At 42.6% G+C, this 20,144-nt stretch overlaps 2 protein-coding genes across 5 annotated transcripts; both read right to left on the reverse strand.

The window, feature by feature from the left end:
- Nucleotides 1–5,074: 5,074 nt before the first annotated feature.
- Nucleotides 5,075–9,503, reverse strand: LOC123449320 (probable inactive purple acid phosphatase 1). Its single transcript, XM_045126503.1, has 12 exons — nt 9,178–9,503; nt 8,820–8,911; nt 8,598–8,664; nt 8,389–8,511; nt 8,015–8,107; nt 7,545–7,674; nt 7,251–7,332; nt 7,007–7,139; nt 6,337–6,542; nt 6,112–6,237; nt 5,651–5,960; nt 5,075–5,568 (listed from the first exon to the last, which is right to left on the reverse strand). Exons 1-12 carry the CDS (start codon nt 9,403–9,405, stop codon nt 5,263–5,265), a joined length of 1,896 nt encoding a protein of 631 aa, XP_044982438.1. The 5' UTR covers nt 9,406–9,503; the 3' UTR covers nt 5,075–5,262.
- A 2,356-nt stretch (nt 9,504–11,859) lies between these two features.
- On the reverse strand, nt 11,860–19,269 carry LOC123449321 (protein RIK). 4 transcript variants are annotated; one of them, XM_045126505.1, is made up of 13 exons: nt 19,046–19,268; nt 18,635–18,851; nt 18,434–18,532; nt 18,298–18,332; nt 18,140–18,215; nt 16,820–16,948; nt 15,703–15,786; nt 15,408–15,501; nt 15,214–15,331; nt 14,720–14,891; nt 14,432–14,554; nt 12,221–12,707; nt 11,860–12,141 (listed from the first exon to the last, which is right to left on the reverse strand). In XM_045126505.1, the coding sequence occupies exons 1-13, from the start codon at nt 19,102–19,104 to the stop codon at nt 12,083–12,085; spliced, it is 1,752 nt and encodes a 583-aa protein (XP_044982440.1). In that variant the 5' UTR covers nt 19,105–19,268; the 3' UTR covers nt 11,860–12,082. The 4 variants fall into 4 exon arrangements, with proteins under 4 accessions (XP_044982440.1, XP_044982439.1, XP_044982442.1 ...); XM_045126504.1 differs by having other exon boundaries at nt 14,432–14,891; XM_045126507.1 differs by lacking the exons at nt 11,860–12,141; nt 12,221–12,707 and adding an exon at nt 13,235–13,562 and having other exon boundaries at nt 14,432–14,891; nt 19,046–19,269.
- Nucleotides 19,270–20,144: the final 875 nt, after the last annotated feature.

Here is a 20,144-nt window from a genome sequence, read left to right on the forward strand (position 1 = left end):
AACACCATGACCTCTCTGATGATGCGTGAGTAGTTCACCATAGACCTACAGGTCCATAGCTAGTAACTAGATGGCTTCTTCTCTCTCTTGGATCTTCAATACAAAGTTCTTCATGATCTTCATGGAGATCTATCCGATGTAATCTTCTTTTGCGGTGTGTTTGTCGAGATCCGATGAATTGTGGATTTATGATCAGATTATCTATGAATCTTATTTGAGTTTCTTCTGATCTCTCTTATGCATGATTTCATATCCTTGTAATTCTCTTCGAGTTGTGGGTTTTGTCTGGCCAACTAGATCTATGATTCTTGCAATGGGAGAAGTGCTTGGTTTTGGGTTCATACCGTGTGGTGACCTCAACCAGTGACAGAAGGGGTAGCGAGGCACGCATCGTGTTGTTGCCATCAAGGGTAAAAAGATGGGGTTTCCATCATTGGTTTGAGATTATCCATCTACATCATGTCATCTTGCTTAAAGCGTTACTCTGTTTGTCATGAACTCAATACACTAGATGCATGTTGGATAGCGGTTGATGTGTGGAGTAATAGTAGTAGATGCAGAAAGTATCGGTCTACTTGTCTCGGACGTGATGCCTATATGCATGATCATTGCCTTAGTTATCGTCATGACTTTACGCGGTTCTATCAATTGCTCGACAGTAATTTGTTCACCCACCGTGATATTTGCTATTATGAGAGAAGCCTCTAGTGAACACTATGGCCCCCAGGGTCTACTCCACACCATATTTTCGGCCTTACACTTTTTACTTCGTTGCTCTTTCCGCCTTCAGATCTCACTTTGCAAACAATATTGAAGGGATTGACAACCCCTTTGAAGCGTTGTGTGCAAGCTTGTTTGTGTTTGCGCACGTACTTTGGACTTGACGAGGCCCTCCTTCTGGATCGATACCTTGGTTCTCAAACTAAGAGAAATACTTACTGCTCCTGTGCTGCATCACCATTTCCTCTTCAAGGGAAAAACCGACGCAAACGAGAGAAGTAACAAGAAGAATTCCTAAGCGTCGGGAAAGGACTTTTGTTGCCGTAGTAGAATGCTAAATGAGTTTTTCGGGGAGGACGTTATTGGTCCATCTTATATCACATCCGAGTCACATCCATTCACCTATAATTTTGAATCATCATCTTAATATGGATTTCAGACTCCACCACCTATGCATGAGTCGTAGACATAGGAACAGGGGGGACAGTACGGCCGTGGTCTTCGTGAACACAGACCCCCTAATCGCTTGTCACCCTTCGGTCGTCGGGAAAGGCCAGCTGGCCGTCGTCGTGTAGGGTGATTCGTCTATCTATGTGTGCGAACTATTGTATCTCTCTATGTTAGTTTCAAACTTTTAGATGTACGTATAAGATATCTATGTAGTTTGATGAAATAAAAGTTCTCCATATATTTCCACGCATTTTTTCAATTGAAAATTGCTTGCATAAAATAAGATACATTAAATTGTTGAAATTCGACGATACATAAAATACATAAAATCCGACGATACATAAAATACATAAGATACATAAAATAAGATACATTAAGATGCGGAGCTCATACAAAAACTACATAAAGTCATCGTCATCCTTCGACGATGCAGAGCTCTGGCCCTTCGACGAAGCGCTACCCTTGGCCGTTGTCGATGCTCCACTCTTGTCCTTCGACGATGCAGAAATATTGGCCTTGGTACTCGGCATGAAGATATCGTCTTCATCCTCGCTATCGTCAATTCATAAAAAGGGATGCTTTACTCCACCGCGTATGTGTTGGCCTTTCTTCTTCCATCTTTCATTCAACCGCAGAAATTCTTTTCGTATCTCCTCATATGTCCTTGGAGGCCACCCCTTCCTAGCTAATGCGTAAGCAACCTCATTCAGTAGCGTGTCACTACTGATGAGTTCGTCCCATTAAACTATTTTATTGTCTATCTTGAAATTGGTAGCTAAGCACACAAGACACTCGGACATATCATTGTGAAAACTACGATCGAAAGGATAATGAGACATTTTGAGGATACTCCTTATCCACCTTGGTGTGGAGGGGATTTAATAGGTGCCGGAGAGCGAGACGAGAAATTAATGGCGGCAAAAGCGAGGCGGGAAATAAATGGCGGGAAAGCGAGGCGAAAAGAAATGACGGCAAAGCTATAGGCGGAAAAAAATGGCGGCAAAGTGAGGCAGGGAAGAAATGGCGGGAAAGCGAGGCAACTTGTTGAAATTAACATGTTAAAATGAAGATAAACGTAGCTGAAATTAAGATACACATTGCTGAAATGAAGATACAACTTGCAGAAATTAAGATACAAATGACAGAAATTAAGAAACAATAAAATAAATCTACTGAGTCCAACATGGATATTTTCCTTTTCCATCACCAGCTTCTTCTGCTGCCTTGGTCGCACGAGCCCTTTCTTTCTTTCTCTCCCTCTCAACATCACGGGCCTCCTGCCGCTGTCTGTAAACCTCAGTCAGTCAAAGTTTCTCTTCTTTGCTTTTCCTGATCATCTCATCAAGAAAAGCCCTCTGCTCCACACAGTATCTTTCCCACTCTCTCTTCTCCTCTGCTTCAGCCTTCACTCGACGCTCTTCCAAGTCCAAACTAGCCCATGCACGATGACCTCTTTCACGAATCTCGGTCACCGCCCAGTCCGTCATTTCCGTGTCGATCCAACGATAGTACATGCACAGAGGAGGAGGAGACTACAAAAAAAATAGAAATATATATATCAAGCTAACAATAATGGGAAATTCTATCTAGAAGCGCCGCACCGTGGACATCCCGTACAACGGCTTGTGTGTTCTCTTGCATGCATGCATGCATGCAATGATGTCATCAGATTCATTCTAAATGATCGAAATTCAAAAACTTTTATCTCTTAAACCGTTAATTCGATCGATAATCCGTTTTCATCATTGACTTTGTTTCGACGAAATCTTTAAAACTAGATCCCATGTCGACATGTTTCGACAACCTTTTTTTTTGCTCACAATTACCACATTTGCTGCACTTACTTGTCATATTAGTAAGTGCTTACTTGTCTGATAAAAAATAACTTAATCGTCAAATTTTTAAAAATTGCGTATAAATATGACATCTTGACATAATCAAAATGGCAAGCACAAACAACTCTTTGAGGCGATTACACGCAAAAATATGACAACTCAACATATTTAAAACCGGTGACCACAAAAAAATCTTTTTTGGTCATCGTTTGTAAATATGACAACTCGGCATAGTTAAACTAGCATCTTGACAACTAAGTTTTTGTAAAATTGGCAACTATGCAATTTTAAACTACTAATAGTAGTACTAGTACTAACCAGATGCATTTCGCTAGTGATTAAGGTCTGCCAACACATGTTTTGTGTGAGACACTTTTTTTACCGATTTTCTGTGTCACGCTTTGCATGCAATGCATATTTTTGTGATGCCATCTGCATATCCTTCTAAGCCACGCTGTTGTGTGCTGCAATATGGATACATGCGGCACATGACTCACATCGGAAAAAAATGGCAATTAAGTTATTTTTTTTTGGACAAGTAAGTGGCTAATAATACGACAAGTAAGTCTAAAAATGTGGCAATTATGGACGGAGAAAAAAAGTTCTCGAAACATGTCAACATGGGGTCTAGTTTTGAAGATCTCGTCGCGACAAAGCCAACGGTGAAAACGGATTGTCAATTAAATTAACGGTTTTAGAGATAAAACTTTTTAAATTTTAAGTCAATAGAGATAATCTTGATGACGTCATTGCATGCATGCATGGTAGGGAGATGGAATTAGCCGCAGCATGCGAAGACTTGCATGCGGCGCCGCTCTGTAGTTAAGCCCAACAATAATATCTACAACATGTTTATTCTTGATGACTGAAGCATACCGGAGGACTGATGTACGGTGAAGGAGCAACGGGTGGATCTTCCTAATAATTGGCGCACATAAAAAACTTCATGCTCAACCAATCTGAAAAATCCGTCACCTCCTTCACCTTGCAGAGATCACCACACCAACAACGCAGTACTTCCATCCCCGAGTCAAGCTCGCACTCTTCATTTTCCTAGGCCTAATGCTTTGATCCAAACAAGGCAAACTCATACTGAATACGAAAGAAGTGTGACACACTAAGGCACAGGTGTATTCAACTGTTGTTGGATGATGCCGAAGAGTATTTCGGTGCCTCCTTTTATAGGCTCAGACGGATGTGAAGGCGGGAAAAAAGGCGCGAACACGCGAAATTTTGGAGCCAAAAAAGGGCGCAAACAGTTAGGCGGAAAAATCGTCCACTGTTTCGTCGATGGAGACAGAAAGAGGCGTGGGAATCAGCGCCATCAGCGTGGGACTCAGGCACAGTATCGGCCGCCTCGCGCGGTGGCGACAGGGCCCGCCATCTGCGGCCCGTTCCGTCGCGGCGTAAGATGAAACGGAAAAGCCAGTCGATCGCCTCGCCTGGTGGCCCTGCCGCCTCGGTTTGTGGTGGCAGGTGACACGCGTCACATGGCGCGCCTGCCGCCATGATGGGTTGGGGTCTTTCCTACAAAATCACACCGCATGTGGTCCTTTTTAGCAATTCGAGTCAGCCCCCGGTCCTTTTGGACAAAAGTTTGTAGTAGTAGTAGTGGGGAGTGCTTGATTCATGAACTATGTTATGTTTGGTCACTTTTCTATGTAGACGCATTTGGATGCACTATGTTGCTTTGGTTTACATTTGAATCAAAATATTGACATTTGGAGTGTTGTTGAAATGTGCATTTCAAGCATCAAGATCTGACAAATATGATGCTAAAATGAAGTTGAAACGAGGATTGTATATGCCAAAGGAGGAGAGAAATTGCTAAAAAAAACATTGAATTGAATTGTATGGATGGTCCTTTTCCTCGTTCGAGCGTCTCCGACCTTCTTCCCACTCAAGACTAACTAAGACCAACTGGTGTTAAAAAAAAAAAAGAACTAAGTCCAACAGAGTCGGGTTTTGGTTAGAAAACACCCTCCAAAGCAATGCACGGGAATTTTTGGCAACCAATTTTTGGAATGGGTTTTTGACAGCCAAGTTTTGGGGATCGATCAGAGATGCTCTAGTGACAAGTTTCTTCGTTCTACCTGCTATTGCCATCGAAATTCGAAACACCTCTGCATAGGGTTCTCGCCTTCTCGGCCATCGATGAACACCGCATGTCTATCCAAGTTCCAAGAGAACAACAAAATTGCATCCATCGACCCAACAACAAAATACAGAACCGAGCCGCAGCAAACGGAGAGGTGCCCTAAGACGCCATGGTGGTGCTGGGGCAGTTGTCGACGCCGCAGGCGAGGACGTCGCGGTAGTCGCGCGAGACGGTGAAGCTGTCGCGCACGCTGCCGTCCCTGCTCCGCTTGTACTCCATGAGCAGCGTCGTGTGGTTGAACGCCGTCAGCTTGGCGAACCCGTAGTCCAGGTCCTGCGCGTGGCTCCACCGCGCCCTCTCCGCCGTGTACTCCGCCAGGCTCGCCCCGCCGCCGCCCACCACCACGTGCGTCGTCGCCGTGAACGCGCCGCTGTACCGGTCCGACCCCTTCGCCACGCACACGTTCTGCATTTCCACAATGCCCCGCCGTGAGCTAGTGTGAGGACACCACGGCCACAACCATGGGACACATAGGCTAGCTGCGTACCTCGTATACTGGACACGTTCGTTCGTAGCCGTGGACGTGGCCGTACATGGCGATGTCGACCCTGTACTTCTGCCAAAGGAGCTGGAGGCTCTCCCTCCCCATGGGCTCCTCCGTCGTCCCTTCGGCGCCGTAGAAGGTGGCCGACGAGTAGCCCAGGACGCGGTGCGCGAGGAAGATGAGCCACGGCTGCTTCTGCCGGTCCACGGACGACAAGCAGTGCTCGATGAACTTGTACTGCTCGGTGCCCGGCCGCCAGTCCAGCTCCGTGTTGGCTACGCAGAACCGGAACATCCCGTAGTCCGTCGAGTACCTATACATACAGAAGATCAAAGGAAGGATCGATGATCATGAGTACTGACTGTATGAGAAGAGCTTCAAATGTGACTGGAGACATGTTCAGGTTTCCTATCATATATCCTGAACAAATTCAGGAAAGGAAGCAGAGGAAATGCCAGTCCTACCAGAACTGCTCACGGTTCTCTGCTGGCACATAGAACATGTTCTGAGCTGGCACGCCGCATTCACCGCCCGAGTCCAAAGTCCCATAAAAGGATCCTGATCCAGGCCAGTCTCTTTCGTGGTTGCCGCTGCAAATGAAAAATCATCAATATTATCAGAAAAGAACAGAACCTACTTTGCTCCATCTTGTTTTTACCCCATTTTCTATTGCCACCAAGTTGGAGTACCTTGCTACCATGTAAGGTACAGTAGAAGCAATGGGTTCAACCTGTGCAGTGAACTGATCCCACTGTGACAGATAACCACTGGCGTAGCAGATGTCTCCGATATGCATCACCATATCGATATTCTTCAAGTCCTTAACTAGCTGGTAAGTTGTGTTGATTGAACCGCGCTCAAAGTCATTGTATTCGTTTGAGCCATCAATCTCGGCCTGAGCAAAGTGTTCGATTGTCAGTTTTGAAGTCAGGCAGAAAACATATGGTCATCAATTTCCTCCTAATTATTTCTCTTGTATTTAAGAAAAGTATAACACAATTAGTGTTCTTATTTTACTTGTTCGTACTTGTTACTTTAACTCAGCATGGTAAAACTTATGAAGAAAACAGGTTTTTGCTAAGCCTAACTTTAACTACAGCATGGATGCTGTGGCAAAAAAAACTGATATTCTTAACAACAATAAAATGCACATTCTTTTGTTATATATTCATAGTTCACCTCGAATGCAGATAAGATGGACCAGAAAATCAGAAATCAACATATGCTAAAATGGCTTCTGCCATGATAACACTTCCATAGGCTAATCAGTAATCTAATAATTCTACCCCATGCTCTTACAACTTTTATTTTATTTTAAAAATCACAAAAATCATACTGGTGAAGTGGTATAGAACTCACCTTGCCCAAATCTCCAAATATGACAACACGTTGCAAAGAATCCTCCCCGGGATAGGGAGGCGCTTTGAAGCTATACTGACGTCCCCAAACAATTTGACCGTTAAATAACCGATGGCCAATCCTGTAAGTGTACCTGAAATTTGCACTCACCTATAAATCTCCTAGTTTCTTGCATTTGTACAATTGAATAGCTCATAATAGGAGCACATGTGTAAATAAGCCAAGGTTATGAACACTTATTTACTTAAGATTAGGCCATAGGTCCTTGAGGAAACTTGTATGTATGAAACCAGGATCGCGCCATCCAACCGTCCTAGCAGGCGGGCCTGTTGTAAAATTATAATAAAACACTATGTCATATGCCTTATGAGCTTAATCAGAAGTTACATGTTAATCATGCTTCATTCAGAACTCTGGCATGCTATATAGTACAATAAGAACTGTGTCGCAATTATAATCTTCTTCCAATACAATTTTTTGTTTTGTTTTAGACCTTATGAAGATGTTAGTTCATGTATACATGGTAAGAGTTACTGACCACACATAGTGTCGCGACTGAACGTAAGGGTGCCTGCAGGAGAAAGGATTTGGATTTGCCCTTGTATGCCCCATTCAACAAACGGTGTAGCCTCCTTGGTACTATATCCACTTGTCCATGTCACTGTCATCTAGCAACAAGTCATTTAACATCAATCAAGAACCTGAAAATATGATACAGTATAATCCACAGAAGCGCTAGGCACGTATTTCTTCAAGAAACTTTGACAACAAAGAACAACTCTGAACACGAACTATCTGAAAGACATTAAATTCCTGTTTCTGTCGCTATGAAATTCCAACTCCTTTGTGTTGGCCAGCCGATAGCTTTTGTTACGGAAATGGCCAAAGGAATAAGCTAGATTTCTCATCTATTTGCATTTGGTGTGTTTTTCTCCTCCGTAGGTCACAATATACAATATTCAGTTTATACCCATTCATTAGTGCAATATTTAAGGAAACGGTACTTACTTCATCCCAGGATTTTCCTTGTGCCAGGCGTGGATACACAGGAGCCTTCGGGTTTGCGAAAGCTATGATATTTGAATGTGCGATAAGCTTCGGCTGTTATATTATATGCAAAAGATGTAAATAGCCATGTCAGAGCAAACAGTATCTAACAGTCACTGCACTGATAAGGAAAAAAATGAGAAAGCTGTCACGGAATGGTCTCAGAAAAAACAGCACTGGCTATCAGTCTACCATGTACAAAATCAGAGAGATCACTCTTCAACTCTTTACCCCAGAAAAAAATGAACGATGTTCAGTTTCAACTTTCAACACTCTGTAGTTCAGCGTAGTGAGCTGAGCTCCGATATGAACAAACAAGGAGCATCTGTACATACATTTGAGAGGCCTCCAGAAAACAATGCGAATGATATATCACTCCTCTGATTAATTATCTGAAGCCTCAAAGACCCCTTTCCGGTCTTGGCATAGTCAGTCGTAGTGTAGTTTGCATATTGGAACTGCCAAAAGTGACACCTCGTTATTCAGCATATGTTCAAAAGTTTCGAGGTCACGTAGATTAAGGATCAGGGAAAATAACACCAACCTTAATGGGAGCCGTGCAAAAAAGAGGGGCCTCGACCCATTGGTTCTCCGACGGGCAAATGGAGTCACTAATAAATCCAACACAGGGAATCTGTGAGTAAGCAAGTATCCAATCCATCTAACTTTTATGTTCTCTTAATGAAGTCTTTAAATTCAGCAACGAGAAGCGATGAGGAATAAACTGTCATACCAGGGGAAATCAAAACTAAGATGTGCATCTTACCTGAAATTAGCAGGGGAGAAGACCCCAATCCAGTCATCCTTGGATGGCTTGGGGTTGTTAAATCCGATTTTCACCCATTCTTGGTCCTGCCCCTGTAACAAATGTGGTTCGGCAGATTAATCTGACAGCGCATCGAATGCTTCAGTCAAATGTGATCCTTTGGTTCTCTGTTCATGCTGCCAATTCGAGTTACACCGGAGGTCTATCAATCAACAGCTACAACGGTATTGGTAATGGTTGACCAAACAAAGTCTAGATGGCGACCAGAAGTCCAAAATGCTCAAGCACTGGTACTGATGCGCATCGTGCTCGGGCAACTTACGCCCCCTCGTAACGCAGCCGGGGCGAGAGGGCTTACCTGCAGGCCGAGGAGGGGCGGCGAGGCGTCGACGGAGGCGCCCGGATGGATCGCCAAGGTGGCCCGGTGGACGCCGATCTTCGACAGCGGCTGCTCGCCGCCGGCAGAGGGCAACACGGCGGCGGTCATGGCGACCAGCAGATGCACCAGCGCCGCCACCATCGTCGTTCCCGGCGGCGACTCCATCGCGCTCGCTCGCCTGTTCCACCCCTGGAGCTCACACCACATCAGCACAGCACTACTGGCGAGCGAAGCGAGGCAAATAGTTTTATGGAGCAGAGCAGAACAACGGCAGCAGATGGGCCGAGGAACGAGTGACGTCTAAGCTAAGCCAAGGTAAAGATGAGATCGTTTATCAGGCGCCGTGCCATGTGTTTAGGCCTTTAGGGTCGCCGAAAACTTTGTTTATCCCTCACGGAATTGAACTTTTTTTTATTTTAGGCACCTCACGGAATTGAACTGCTTCGTGTCGTGTGGGATTCTCTCTATTCCCGTCATGCACAAGGCCACCGTCGTGCGAAAAAAATACACCTTTTAAAAAGCACTCTTATCCCTTCAGGTCATAACAAATCTCAAACTATTTTTATCATTGGATTTCTTACATCAAGATCTTTAAAACTAGATATCAAGTTGATATATTTTGACAAACTTTCTTTTTACAAAAAAAACAAAACAAAAAAAAACGTACGCCTCCTGATAGGAAAAGAAATAGAAAACACGTTTTTTCTAAAAAAAATCCTTTCCAAGAGGCACGGCCATGCCTCTCGCGAAGGTAAAATCATGCCTCTCGCGAAAACTTAAACGTTTCTCTCGCGAGAAAAAACGCGTTTTTTTCTTTTTCGAGAGGTACGGACGTGCCTCTCATGAAGACAAAATTGTATCTCTCGTAAAAGCAAAATCATGCCTCTCACCAAAAAATGCAATTTTTTCTTTCCAAGAGGCACGGTCTCTTACAAAAAAAAGTGTTTTTTTTATTTCAAGAGACACGTTCGTGCCTCTCGAAAAGGCAAAATCGTGCCTCTCGCGAAAAAACAAAAAACGCATTTTTTTCATGCAAAAAAAAAAGAAAACTGTAACAAAAAAAATTAGAACAAAAAATTAAAAAAAATCAAAAACGCATGCGGAAAAAATAAAAAAAATGAAATCCAAAGAAAACGCTTAGAGCGCGACACATGATGACGGATGAGAATGCGCCAAGTGGCAGCGCGTGGGAGTGCTCGTTGCGAGGCTCCCGAAAGAGCGCTCGCTAACTAGTGACGCTCTACCAACTGAGCTATATCCTCCTGAGCCAAGTGGAATATGCATGAAAGAGTGAGATGCTTCTTCCATTCTTTTCCCTGACACAGCTGGGCCATCGTGTACTTGAACCAGAGACCTCGCCCGTAAAATAAATTATTGCCCCTAAGATCCAACCAATTGGGAAAGAATCAATGGACTCCTTTTCGGGAGCGATTCATCCTCCCGAACGCAGCATACAACTCCCCGTTGTACTACGCTTTTCAAGTATGTTTCTTCCCCCTTCTCTCCCTTACGGCAAGTCCTTGGAAAATAACTCCGATGGACATAAAAAGGAAGGTGTTAAGAGACCCTCCACGACGGTGGGAGCCACTAGTTAGCGAGCGCTCCTTCGGGAGCCTCGCAGCGAGCACTCCCATGCACCGCCACTTGGCACATTCTTAGCAGCCGCCACGTGTCGCGCTCTGAGTGTTTCTTTCAGTTTTTTATTTTTCCGCATGCTTTTTCGGCTTTTTAGATTGGTTTTCCGAAAAAAAATTATGTTTCGGTTTTTCACGAGTCTTTCTTAGTTTTTTGACGAAAAAATATCAAAAAAAAAAATTCCACGAAAAAACATGTTTTTTGTTTTTTTGCGAGAGGCACGGTTCTACCTTCTCGAGCCTGCCTCTTGGAAATGAAAAAATATATGTTTTGTGTCTTTTTTGCAAAAGGCATGATTTTGCTTTCACGAGATGCATGATTTTGCTTCCGTAAGAGGCATGGCCGTGCCTCTTGAAGAGAAAAAAAGGTGTTTTATGTTTTTTTTTCGCGAGAGACATGGTTTTGCCTTTGTGAGAGACACGTCCATACCTTTAGGAAAGGAAAAAAACGCGTTTTCTATTTTTTTCGTGAGAGGCACAGTTTTTATGTTTTTTTTTGGAAGAGACATGATTTTATTTCCCCAAGAGACACGGACGCGCTTCTCAGAAAGAAAAAAAAAACACAAAAAAGAACATGTTTTCTGTTGTTGTTTTTCCTATCGTGAGCATACATTTTTTTTTATCTGGTTAACATGTCATCTAGTTTTGAAGATCTCAACGCAGAAACCCAACGATGAAGACGGTTCGAGATTCGGACACACGGTTTAAAAAAAATGTTTTGAAAATATGGATTTACGAAAAAAAAGGTTAAACTCCCAGTTTACGGCACACGTGTAGTGTGCCACTTGTCACTGACTTAAAAGATGGGAGTGATCTTTGAAAGATGTACTCCTCAATTAGGGATTCGCACCTTCGTGCTTGAGCACTATCTATAGTAGATTTATATGCCCTAAAGAAGTAGATTTATATAGAAGATTCTCAAAAAAAAAAGTAGATTTATATAGAAATATAGAATGCATAGTTTCTGAAGAGGTACCATACTAACAGCATCTAAACACATATGGCAATACTGAAGGAGCCATGCTCATGGATCAAGCAAATCTGTTGACCTGATAGCACTGATACGAAATGACAAGCTCAAGGACTTGTTGCGTTGAGAAAATGCATCAGGAGAGGTAAATACGGCTGTCAACCTACATTTCCATTCACACTAGTAGTGTACTCACAGTACAGTTACACTACACGCTCATTCTCACACCGACCAAAACGGTTTCTGCTCTGAACTGGGAGCTGTACTCCCTCCAGGCACGCTAGTCGTCGTCTTCATCATCATCATCATCCCCATAGTCCATAAGCTTCAGCAGAGTATCTGACAACGGATGCAGGGATAATATCAAGCTTACATAAGTTGCATTAGCTCTATATATATCATAGTGCTCCTCTATTACCGGAAACAGATGCACTACTTGGCTTTTCCTCTTTATTAGGCTCCTTTGAAGGTGGTGCAGCAGAACTCGCGTCCAACGATCTCAGAGGCGCCAACGTCTCCTTTAGATATGAATGTATATTCTCATTTCTTAACACTTCATTTGAAGGGAACTTAGGTGGTGGCGGAGGCATGCTCCTGGGCGGTGGGGGCGGCATGCTATTGGAGTAGGGCAGTGACATGTTCTTGTGTGGTAGTGCTGGCTGAAGCATGCTCCTGGGCGGTGGGGCTGGCATGTTATTGGGATATGGCAGTGACATGTTCTTGGGTGGTGGTGGCGGCGGCGGCGGCATGCTAGTGTATACAGACAGATGAGATGGATGTGGATCTTGTGGAAGTATCCTATTTGATCCAGGTTGAACTTTCATTGCAGCTGCAGCCAATGAACTGTTCATTTTACCTAAATCTTCTAAACCTGTCTTAACAAATTTGGACCCCTGTTGTGAGTTCTGGAAACATGAAACAAAAACACTTTCCCATTAAATTCCTTTGCATTGAATAAATTAAAGCATATATAATGATAAAATGTAAAAAAAAAGGATGAAATCGGCAACTACTGTCCACAAATAGCACCACCGGTGCATAAGTACACGAATCATATGGAATTGCAATACAAGTAAACATGACATATGGAAACCCATTAACCATGCCGACTTGGAAAGTTAGGGATGGCAATGTCTGTACAACTAAGAAAATAAAGAAAGCTTCTCTAGAAGTGTCTATTGCAGCCCTTTTTGTAAAAAAAAGGATCTTCCAGACAAAATAGTAAAATGATTTTGCACATTTGTACTAGTTATTATAGGTAAAGCGAGCAAGTTTTCTAAATGCAGAACTGTAGGCATTATCTCACAGGAATAAAGTGGGGCTTAACCAGATTAATACTACTCCCTCCGTTCCTAAATATAAGTCTTTTAAGAGATTTCACTAGGAGTCTACATACGAAATAAAATGAATGAATCTACATTTTAAAGTATGTCTATATACATCCGTATATAGTCTACTAGTGGAATCTCTAGAAAGACTTATATTTAGGAACGGAGGGAGTAATACCTATTAAGAAAACTATATCAGCCAAGAATGGCATATGTATGCTAGTGATGTTAATAGTCATTTATGAAGCATATGGTAGCAATGGTAATTGTCATTCAGTGAAGTCTGCATGCTGGCAGCAGCAGGTTGAAAACAAGGGCACTTTGCATTAGCAACAAAAAATAGAAGCAATCGTCCAATTCATAAACAGAATAACCCTCATATCTTATCAGTTAAACACCATCGTGGTTGCAAACTCCAACTTGGAATAAACCCTGTTGAAAAAAAGAACACATATAGATCTATTACCACCCTGCGAGCTTCAGACATGGTCAGAGAAAATACCTGGAATGAAATTATATGTTAGAAGCAGACAACACAGTAGTCCAAAAGAAATGAATATGCGAATCTGGCAGTCATCAACTTGCAAGTTACAATTATAATTTTTAGCTATATGAAATGTAAAGTTCCCCTCCATTGCAGGAACTATAATTGCTTCATGAAAAGGCAAATTTCACAAATCTATTTGTGTGGTCCTTTTATAGTTTAAAACAAACCAAATATAAAGTGAAGTGGTAATGTTCTTTTCAAAGTTTTCAAACTATTCAAGCGTGGTCGGTGTTATCAGATATAATATCCTATGGCAAAGTGCAGAACATTGCCATTTTGCACCAGAAACTCCTTAATAATCAAAAGTGTGTTTCTTCTTTGAACTCTGTAGGCGCTACAATGTTAACATCACTTTCTTAATATAACATGCTGAAATCACATTTGCAATTAGGATGATGCAAACGTTAACTAAAGATTTCATTTATAAATCAAGATATACAACAAACAAAATTCATACGGGTCTCCACTAGCAATTTGCCTTGAATTCATGTAGATAAGACATCAGATAGAGATGTTATCAAAGATGGCACAAGGTAAGCTGGAAAAGGTGAGCCAGTGAGAACAGTTTAATTAGGATCGTAATGTGGGGATAGACATGGAGAGGAAGGACTGAGCAGTGGGGGTGAATGATGCATCGGGGAATTTTTGTGACAGATAGATTGAAGGGTGCAAGAGATAGGCTTGGGAAGAATGTAGCTGCAATCAAATATCAAATCCAAAATGTAGCAGTTGAATCAGTTCAAGTAATCCGCACCTGAAGGTCTGCTGTTGGCAGTTCCTGGAATTTCCTCCTCTGTGAGCGTTTATCTGCCTCCAACTTTGTACTTGGGTTCACATTTGTCATCATGCTTGCTGATGTGGATGCCACTGGAACAACCTGAGTTGTCGAAGATGAAGCATGCTTGAGTGTTAATGCCACCTGCTGCAATGGAGTTGCCTGGGCATAGATGTCTCCATAGCCATTGTAAAAAGCCCCAGCCTTTGCTGCTTGACTAGGATAAATCAGGTTACTAGGTGGTGGAATCCCAGAATAAGTTGGTACCCCAGATTGAAGTGTCGCTGAAGGGGCAGCTATGGGAGAAGTAACTCCAGTAGGGGAAAAGGAATGTGATGCTCCTGTTGACACAAATATATCTGATGTTCCCGAGGTGTGCACACCAGTCAACAGTTGCTGAGGAGGTGGAACAGCGCCATATACTTTTGAAGAAGAAATTCTGTCATACAAAGAAAAACAGTGAGACTATGTTAAGACATTCTAATTGCTGATGGGGTAAGCTACATACTGTGTTAACTGGCACAAGTACATTAATAGAGTCATATTCTTACAGTATTGCAAAGGATAAACTGACAGAATCACAAGTGAGTTAATCGTTAATCATAGCATATCAGTACAGTATAGAATGAATATTATTGCATTATGCTAGTCAGAAAATTGATCCCATTGGTTTGGTAGAAATAGAATGCAAAATTGTTCTGACATAGTCAGAGCTAAAATAAAACTATAAAGGGGATTAAACCTGATCCAAATTTACAAACCTGGAAGCACCAAGTTCAGCTGCTATTGTATCTAGAAGGTTTTCTGCTAAAATCTTTGCAACTTCTAGGCTCTTCAAATGCACACTTGATAGGTGCATGTGCAGAGGTTGCTGTGATGCTGCAATATACATTACGAGATAAATACAGGCTTGCAAAATACAAATTTCCAAAAACTACTACAACAAATCACCAACCTTCATTATGACAATTGCCAAGATTCCCTGAATCTTTTCCTCTTAGTACAACAGTGACCCCTGTTTCATTCATGATGTGATTTATGTACTGATCCTGCATAAACAAATCAGCAGCACCAGCAGAACAAGAACGGTTTTTCCCATCCATATTGGGATGTCAGAGAAAGCATTCACAATTAGTTATTTTTCGACAAAAAGGAAAATAAAACAAGACTATCGACAAATAAAACAGGAGGGATATCAAGAATAACATGATTAATTTAACCAGTGTCGTTATTGTTTTCCAAGAACATACATTTGGTCCACGGATGCGAGCTGCAACATTCAACGATGGATCTGCGTCAAAACCCAAAAAGATTGAGGCGCTAAAAGGAACAGCCTGTGAAATAAGAAGGAAGGTGTTAATCTTATAAGGAAAATTTTATTACATAGTAATACCATGACTATTTTGCAGCTGATTCCAGCCTCCAAAAAAAGAAGGGAAAAGTGGAACTGTGCCGTGAAAAGATCCTAAATTTAGGACAATGCTATGGGAAGGTTCTGGTTAAGAAATGCTAGTTGTAAAGGTTAGGCTGAGCGGGATCTGATCCCAACCTAAGCCTTTAATACACCAAAAATTTCAGGTGCTTCAAAATCATGGATGGGATAAATGTATGAAGCCATCCCTGAAAGTGACAAAGCATCAAATCCATCCACATATTTCACAGGAAAAGTTCCGCAAATGCCATTGTGGATTAATTCAAAATGTTCTGTGCTTCTAATTACTCCTTTCTTGAATGTTTTCCCTCCGATCCATATTACTTGTTGCAGCTTTAGTACAACTTTGTACTAAAGTCGTACTAGAGCTGCGACAAGTAATATGTATCGGAGGGAGTAACATATTTTCGTTTATACAATCAATATACATTGACTTGGAAGTCAAAAAAGTCTAATGAATGAAGAATTTCTTCCTTAGTGATTGACACTTCTCTTTATTTTATGGCTATTGTTATTATCACATATACATTCACAGCTTAACCAATTTTTTCTCAGTATTTTTTTCATTGCAGGACGCACCCTTTTCCAGCAAAAGGAGCCAATCAAAGGCCATAGAGCGAAATTTCCCCAAACGATGCGACCTTTGAAAGTATTTAGCTGCATAACTTCTTAAGCTGTGTTTTCCTAATCAGAAGATCTATTATCAGTACATACCCGAAAAATCAACACTGGAAATGATTAGCGTACATGTACTCAGACCAACACTTGCATTCTATCAATACAAATCGACATAAATGTGGGCAAATGATGAATTCAGAAAATAATGAAACCGAGTACTAACAAATGCCGTGAATAATGCATGGTGTACTGTTCCATTAGGGATTTTTTGTCCACCAAATTATCAGGTTAAGCAAACTGAGATATGAAGGAGAAACCTGTCTGTTGCTCTGAATAGAAGGGAAATGGGCTGATGGGGCTTCTGGCGTTTGGCCATGTTTCAAGATTTCCTCGATCATTGACGCTGCAAGATCAACTGCTTTATTGCGCTCAGCAGTATCTTTTAGCTAAAGTGGGAAAAAGGTTGGTTTGTCATTATCTAACTATGACTAGAAGCAGTAGTAAAAAAATGCTGATATGTGTAAGGCATTGTAATTGTTTAGTTCTATAGTAAAAGAAAAAGATGATAATAGCACCGAAAGAATGAATAGCAGAAAGTCATTACACAGATAGAGTGCACTGTGCAAGAACACAGGGATGTTGCACCCCAAATCACAACAAGTTACAGAACTAGTACTCCCTCCGATCCAAATTAATTGACGCACCCTTAGTACAACTTTAGCACATAGTTGTACAAAGTTGTACTAAGTGTGCGTCAATTAATATGGATCGGAGGGAGTATATCTCTACTACTTAAAATTGAATAGTGTTCCTTTTCCTGCGGCAGAACGCTTTGTCAACCGGTTCTCCCCTCTCCTACCATATCCCTCCACCGATTTTTTTTGTCCTGCCGGTTTTTTTTGCCCCACCATGCACTTTGTCCCCACCTTCCCAATATGCTAATCAATCACTTTAATTTACTTACCTTCTTAACCAATTTGGGCTTAATTTACTAACCAAACTTCTCATCAAACTATAAGGTATATCTCGGGGCATGATTTGATAAGCATTTATTTACACACACTGTACTAATCACGGACAATTATGTACAAATTGTTTAAATCCCGTTGCAATTCACGGGCATTGCCCTAGTTATTTCCAAATATTACTATTGGCACTACTACTGCTTCATGACAATTAACACAGAAAGACGTATACTATGAGCGCCCTAAGCAGAATTCAGACACTTACGAACTTGTCCCGACCCTTGCAAAGCAGTTAGAGTTGAACAAATAAGGCAATCTGAACTTGACAATTTCAAATTTTGAAATGATGATAACCCATCAACATGTCCGTGATAGTGTTATAATTTGACACAAAACAGAAAAAAATACAAGGACATAACAGAACGTGGAGAATAAACACAGACTTGCAACAAGATTGAACAGATATTATATAGCCCAACAGTGATCAATAGTATAGTATTAGACTGTAATGGTTGCAATATGATAATTTCGAAAAAATAGATAATTCAGCTTCCAAAGCACTTTCTCACAGAAAGGGATGACTACGGAGCAGTTAATGTTTATTCCAGGAATAACAGAAGATCAAAGAAGGGAAGTGGAACTTTAAGATATCATCATGCGGGCAATATTTACCTGAGATCCTGCAGAGATATGTAGATAGAGTGGCTTCTCACCATCAGGCTGTCCATTAGGAGGATGGTATTTTCCCCTGGGCGGGTCAAACAAATATCAGAAAGGTATCATCACAAGTCAAATGATGAGTGGCCACCAATTGTGGATGTCGGTAATACCTTGTAATGATGACAGTGCATGTGCATCGTTGAATCTGTTGAGTATCAAGCAAGCTGTTATTACCTTTATCAAGGAACTGGTTTTAACAGAAGAAGCACAACAGGGTCACGATTGTTTGGTTGGTTAGTGATTTACCTCGTCCTGTGTTTGCCGTTTCGTGAGCTTATACCGCACAGATGGATCAGCATCATTTATAACAACTTCTCGTGCTATAAGCTCATCCGGTACTTTTGCCTGAGGCAGCAAAAGACATGAGATAGTTAATATGCGTGCCCAGATAACACATAGACTAGATTGCTCATATGGTGGGTGGGGACTGTATCTTGGAAGACAGACCTGACTTAATTTCTGAATCGCAGCAGCGGCACTCTGAAGCACCGATGGAGCGAGCTGGTGCGGCAAAGCATAAGGAACAGCGGGATACGCGGTAGTGCCAGGGAATTGAACGCCGGACAGAGCTCCGACGTTCAACACGGGCAATCCCGCCGCCGCCGCAGCAGCAGCAGCCGCAGCGACCAAGTCCTCTGCGGGTTGGTCCCACCTCCTCTTCTTCCTGGCAAGCAACCACACACGTTTCAGCCTAGCCCTCACATCGCGCTATTACGACCTCCGATGGAGAAATACGGGCGGCGCAAACTTTTTTGCGGCCAACGGTGGAAGGAGGGGAACAGCGCTAGGCGCCTGACGGATCTCCAGGGTTCGGGAGCTTCGGGAATCGGAGAAGGAGCGGGTACAAGAGGCTCATACCTCTGCTTGGTCGCGGTGGTGGGCTCGTCGGAGGCCCTGGAAATGCGTTCCTCCGTCATGGACGTTCGGTCGCCGGCGGGTGGCCTTGAGGTCGGGACGAACCGGACGAGACGGGCGCGGGGACGGCGGCGGTGGTGGGGTGGATGCGTGCGACCGACGAGATGGCTGGATTGCGGAATACTGACTTGGGCTGGGTAGGGCCGCACAGTAGTGGACCCGATTTGTGCCCACGGGGGACTAGACAGCAAATCTGGTTTGGGAAACGTTTACGATCGACACGCCGGCCGAACATTTCGCCGGAAGCATGCTACTTGTCAGATTCATATAATATCAAACGCATCATATCAGTCTTTTTTTTCTGGACCCACTCCTTTTTTAAGCCTTGAGAACATTCTTCACCATTCGTTTTTCATTACTTTTCTTTCCTTCGTTCTCCTCCATTCGATTCCCTTTTTCTTTCCCTCGCCATGAACACCACACCGTCATTGATGTAGCCTTCAAGCACCCCTTCCCTTCCCTCTACCCCCTGCTAACACGCGTCATCACCACAGTCCTCACGTCCGCCACTTGCAAAACTCGTTTTGAGGCGACGACGAGTTGCTCTGCGCCCTCCCTCCCCTCTACCACCATTTTTTTTTTGCAAGGCGTCGTGCTTATTGCTATGATTTTTTTATCCTTAGCGATTGCAGCTTTTTGATTTGTCCGTTCCAGCATTTTATTTTGCCGGTTGTAACAATTCCATCCACGAGCACCAGTCTTTGATTGGTTGGTTTCAACATTTTTTTCGCCGGTAGTAGCTTTTCAGGTCAGTGGTTCCAACTTTTGATTTTGTCGGTTGCAACAATCCTTTTTTTTGGATAATAGCAACTTTTTAATTCACTGGTTGTAGCATTTTATTTCATCGGTAGTAGCTTTTTCTAGAGGAAGGGGATCGATGCAGATTTTATTTTGCTACAACCATGTAGCACAGAAGCTTCGACCATGTGTGCCAGAGCTGCAAGCAACACAACAACAAGCTTCAAGCCTAGTGGGTGACCATACTGGTGAGGCGAGCTGCAACCATGGTGGCGAGTTGCGGAACTGTCTTTTATTTGTGCTA

Source organism: Hordeum vulgare, chromosome 4H, assembly GCF_904849725.1.
Source record: "Hordeum vulgare subsp. vulgare chromosome 4H, MorexV3_pseudomolecules_assembly, whole genome shotgun sequence".
NCBI classification, from domain to species: Eukaryota; Viridiplantae; Streptophyta; class Magnoliopsida; order Poales; family Poaceae; genus Hordeum; species Hordeum vulgare.

Excerpts from the sequence above, each read along its gene's own strand:
- LOC123449320 (XM_045126503.1), bottom strand. The coding sequence starts at position 9,405 with ATGTGGTGTGAGCTCCAGGGGTGGAACAGGCGAGCGAGCGCGATGGAG. Across the intron at positions 5,961-6,111 it reads GAGAACCGTGAGCAGTTCTG|GTACTCGACGGACTACGGGA; the intron begins GTAGGACTGGCA and ends CTGTATGTATAG. Across the intron at positions 5,569-5,650 it reads GAACGTGTCCAGTATACGAG|AACGTGTGCGTGGCGAAGGG; the intron begins GTACGCAGCTAG and ends GTGGAAATGCAG.
- LOC123449321 (XM_045126504.1), bottom strand. The coding sequence starts at position 19,104 with ATGACGGAGGAACGCATTTCCAGGGCCTCCGACGAGCCCACCACCGCG. Across the intron at positions 18,533-18,634 it reads CGATTCAGAAATTAAGTCAG|GCAAAAGTACCGGATGAGCT; the intron begins GTCTGTCTTCCA and ends TTGCTGCCTCAG. Across the intron at positions 14,892-15,213 it reads GCTGAACTTGGTGCTTCCAG|AATTTCTTCTTCAAAAGTAT; the intron begins GTTTGTAAATTT and ends TTTGTATGACAG.